The following is a 4,847-nucleotide window of genomic DNA, read 5'->3' on the forward strand; positions in this document are numbered from 1 at the left end:
AAATACTAAATATATATGCTTGTTATTATATTAAGATTAAGAGTACAAACTTCCATAATAACTAAGGTCTAGTTCTTTTATTAAGTCAGTATAAAAAGAACTTACCTAAAATGGTCCTACTCAATACACTTAGAGTGTACTAGTGTAATTTATTAGTCAAGATAAACTAATACTTAATTATACTACGACTTTACCAATGGTTTGTTCCTTTCCATATTAGTCGTGAGCAGCTGTTTATAATTTATAAAGAGCTTATAACATGATCTTCTATGTGTGACACCACACACCATGTTATCTATTTTATAAATTAATTGAACAACTATATGTAACAAATAAATATAGACATTTGACCAATGTGATTCTTTTATTTCAAAAATAAATATTTGCAAAAGCTAGGCTTTTAGTATACACTCTAACAGCCGAAGGCTCTGAACCAAGTAAAACCGCTGGTGTTTTCTTGCGTTATTCTTTTTAAGTTTTCCGCTGCGTATATTTTGATTTCAAAACTATAAAATAAGTTTTTAAAAATCACATGATTCACCCCCCTCTCTCACATGCATATCGGTCCAACAGAATCGAGTTGAAAAAATTATGGTGCTCAATATGGTATATGGCAATGGTATTTGAGATCATGGATACATAAAGAGAACTAGTTGAGTACATGAGACCTAATTTTGTATCATTCCGATGTCTCTAGGTCTATCAAATACTTTTGAGCGAAATGTACTAATAGACCTTAGTCATTTCAAAAATTTTAAAAAATATATGTTTAGAAAAGAGGGAGTCCAAGGATCTCATTTGTGGTATCGGTCAATGATTATCATCGTCGTATCATTTAAAATGAACTTCTGACTTCATTTCTCATATCCGAATCAAGTTTAAAAAATTATTATGTTCAATATGGTATATCACAATGGTGTTTGAAGGCATATGTGCATTCATAAGCATTAACCGAGCACATAGGACCTGATTTCATATTATTCTAAGGTTTCTAGGCTCATTAGCTACTTGTGGACAAAATCATCTGATGAATCTTAAACATTCCAAAAATTAAAATTTTTACATGTTTAAATTAGGGGAAGTCCATGAATCTCATTTGTGGTGTCGGTCAGTGATTATCATCATCGTGTCATTTAAAATTAGCTTCCGACATCATTTTTCATGCTTTAATCGAGTTAGAAAAATCATCACGCTTAATATAGTGTATTGAAAATGATGTTTAAAGACATAAATACATTCAGAAGAACTAACTGAATACATAAATTCATTTTTCATTTTATTTCAGGATCCCTAGATATATCAACCATTTTTAAACAAATCAATTGATTATAAAAATTACTCATCATCACAAAAAATAAAATTACCGAATTAATTGCTACCGTATCCTAATCAATTGAAAAAATTGTTCATCGTCCTATAATATCTCCGAATCAATTTTTATAATATCCCAATTGATTCATAAATATGTTATGTAAATGTGGAGAGATAAAATGAATATCTTTGAATCGATTTTTACAATATCTCAATTGATTCATAAATCTGTTATGTAAATGGGAAGGGATCAAATGAGTATGGTACATGATTTACTAATTTTAAAATTTAACTACTTAATTTGAATATTTCGAAACTTTCGTTACATGATTCAATGATTCAGTAAATATTATTTATGAGTTATAAAATAGTATTCAGTTGGCTTAAATGATAGCATGCCATATCTTGTTATGTAATAAAAAAATGTGCGTGAATTTATTTAAAATTAAAATTTCTTCTTGAATCACTCTTGGCACATATCTACCATCTGAAAAGGTTGAGTTGATTAATACGGACTAAACTATTACTATAGGACATTTATCTCGACTGGTCACGTGAAACCTTCGGGTGACGAATTCCTTTTTTTTACGCTACCACTAGTAACACTTACCCACCACTTCGTCGCCCGCATCTCTGCTTTCTCAACCTTCAGTCTACTTCCCCATGTGCTTCGACGGCGTCCTTCACAACAACTCTGAACTCCTACGTTACTGTCGGAAAAAAGCGCAGGCTCCCTCGACTTCTTCTGCAACGCCACCCTCGACCTCTTCGCCTCCCAGACTACATCTTTTCCTCCCGGCGCGGCGGCGCCTCCGACCTCACCTCCTTTCGCCGCCACGCTCTGCATAAAACAGCAGGATAGAGATGAAGGCGGCCTTGTCGTGCTCTGCTTTTTCATATGGAACAAATACAGATCACACGCCTTCTTAGCAGCTTCTTTAGTCTATTTAGCTACTAATTAGTTATATCTCCTATGCCACTGAATTTCCTTTGTCTCCTCAATGATGAAGAAAAGAAAGAAACTCCTCAAACTTTTTGTTTTTTACAGTAAAAACCTACTTTGTAGGTTACTAGCTGACTCCAAAGAAAAAATAAAATATTATGGATAAATCGAAAAATGCTTATAACATGTAGTAAACTGACATTCTTTAATTACGTATCTTATTTAAAAGAAATTTTTTTATAAATATATTATAATTAAGATTTAAATCATGAATACTAATCGGACTGAATCCAAAGGTCCTTCGAAGAATAAGACGAACTATTAACTATTTCATCGACATAACTGCTTACGTTGACTATGTCGATTCAGATCGGAGTACCCAGTTGTGGGTGCGGCACAGTCACACAGCTCACAAGAATAAATAAAACTGGGCCCCATTTTGCTAGTGCAAGGATTTGTTTTATACTCGCCGGCGTCACCCGTGACCCAATTTTATAATCGGGGAGCAGCAGACAAGTTTTCATCAGACTATTTAAACAGTCGCAAATGCTACAGCCTCTTCGTCTTTCTCTGCTTCATCTACTCCCCCAAAATAAGAACATAGTTCAAGATCAATGGCGACGAAGCCGACGGTAGTGTTCTATCCGGTGGACGGCATGGGCCACGTGGTTCCCATGGTCGAGTTGGCCAAGCTCTTCGTCCTCCACGACTTCGCCGCCGCCGTCGTCCTCATGCACTCGCCCTCGAAGCACCCCTCCTTCGACCCCTTCGTCGCCCGAGTTTCCGCATCCCACCCTTCCATCTCCTTCCACCAGCTCCCGCCTCCAGCGGAATCCGTCGACGACCCATCCGGTCAAAAATTCTTTGACTCAGTCAGGCCGAACAATCCCCAGTTCCTCCAATTCCTCTCTTCCTATTGCCAGGAATCCAACGTCCGCGCCGTCGTCCTCGACTTCTTCTGCACAGACGCGCTCGAAGTCACCGCCGAGCTCCGACTCCGGACACACTTCTTCTTTTCACCCAGTGCCTCCGACCTCGCCGTGTTAATCTTCCTCCCGACCATGATCGCCACCACGGACGTCAGTTTCGGAGACCTTGGCGAGGCGCCACTTCACTTCCCGGGGTTGCCCCCCATCCCGGCCTCCCACATGCCCATCCACTTCATGAACCGCGAAACCATGATGTTTAAGAAGATGGTGCACATGTTCGGACGCCTACCCGACGCAGACGCTATTCTTATCAACTCCTTCGACCTCCTCGAATCAGAGGCCCTCAAGACTCTTCGAAGTGGGGCGTGCGTTCCGGGCCGTCGGATGCCGAGTGTCTACTGCGTCGGTCCGTTGGTCGTCGACGCGAGCGGAGACATCGGAGAAAGAAAGGGGGAAAGGCCCGCGTGCTTGGAGTGGTTGGATGCGCATCCAAGCGGCAGCGTGATTTTCCTCTGTTTCGGGAGCATGGGTTCGTTCTCGGTGGATCAGCTAGAGCAGATTGCTACTGGTTTAGAAAGGAGCGGGCAGCGGTTCTTGTGGGTAGTCCGGGCTCCTCCTGGTGGTGAGGGAGTCAATGTGAACCTGCATCCGTCGGAGCCGGATTTGGATGCTCTGCTGCCGAAGGGATTCTTGGAGCGGACCAAGCAAAGGGGGATGGTGGTGAAGTCGTGGGCGCCGCAGGTGGAGGTGCTGAATCATGCTGCGGTTGGGGGTTTCGTGACGCACTGCGGGTGGAACTCGACGCTCGAGGCGATCACCGCGGGGGTGGCGATGGTGGCCTGGCCACTGTACGCGGAGCAGCGATTGAACAAGGTGTTTATGGTGGATCAGATGAATTTGGCGGTGGCGATGGAGGGGTACGACAGAAAGATGGTGACGGCGGAGGAGGTGGAGGCAAAGCTAAGGTGGGTGATGGAATCGGAGGGAGGGAAGGAATTGAGGGAGCGGGCGGCGGCGATGAAGGAAAAGGCGGCGGAGGCGAGGCGTGAAGGGGGCTCGTCGCAACTGGCTATGCTGGAAGTGATTGCTAAAGATCTCAAGTCAAACTAGCGTTGAGTAAGGAGATAATTTCATGGCGATATTCTCCTTTCCCACATTTGTTTTTTGTTTTCCTTACTTCCATTACAATAAACCCAGTTAGCTACTATTCCTATGGTGATCAATCCGTCCACACAAAAATAATGAATCAGAAAGTACATCTAATGAATAATTCAAAGAACTCAATCTATAACTTCTATCATGATGACACGATAGTAAAAAATGATTATATTTATCATGGCTCCGTCAATTCATCCCAAAATCAATATAATCTATGACTTCTATCAGGTTTCATATGTGAATCAGGAATGTCAAAAATAATGACTGATTAATCATACGAGTTGTATTTTCGGTCAGGTTTAACACGTTATTTTAAACATATCTATACAAGAATCAATAAACTTTTTAAACTCGTACATAAATCTTACAACTATTATTTTATGATGAGATTTAAAAAGAGTGGCAGTGTTTAAGAAAACAATATGCCAAAAATACATGTAATAGTTGATTATGTTCTCTAATTTGGACTTTTCCAAGTAAACTATTCGATAGATTAAAAAGGAAAT

General features: G+C 40.6%; 1 protein-coding gene across 1 annotated transcript; it reads left to right on the forward strand.

The window, feature by feature from the left end:
• The first annotated feature begins 2,746 nt into the window (after nucleotides 1-2,746).
• On the forward strand, nucleotides 2,747-4,406 carry LOC122017592 (anthocyanidin 5,3-O-glucosyltransferase-like). The gene has a single exon (XM_042575239.1). The coding sequence runs from the start codon at nucleotides 2,869-2,871 to the stop codon at nucleotides 4,291-4,293; it is 1,425 nt and encodes a 474-aa protein (XP_042431173.1). The 5' UTR covers nucleotides 2,747-2,868; the 3' UTR covers nucleotides 4,294-4,406.
• The last annotated feature ends 441 nt before the right edge of the window (nucleotides 4,407-4,847 follow it).

This window comes from Zingiber officinale, chromosome 8B, assembly GCF_018446385.1.
Source record: "Zingiber officinale cultivar Zhangliang chromosome 8B, Zo_v1.1, whole genome shotgun sequence".
Classification (NCBI taxonomy): Eukaryota; Viridiplantae; Streptophyta; class Magnoliopsida; order Zingiberales; family Zingiberaceae; genus Zingiber; species Zingiber officinale.

What these genes read in the sequence shown, in the direction of transcription:
- LOC122017592 (XM_042575239.1), top strand. Translation starts at nt 2,869, where the DNA reads ATGGCGACGAAGCCGACGGTAGTGTTCTATCCGGTGGACGGCATGGGC.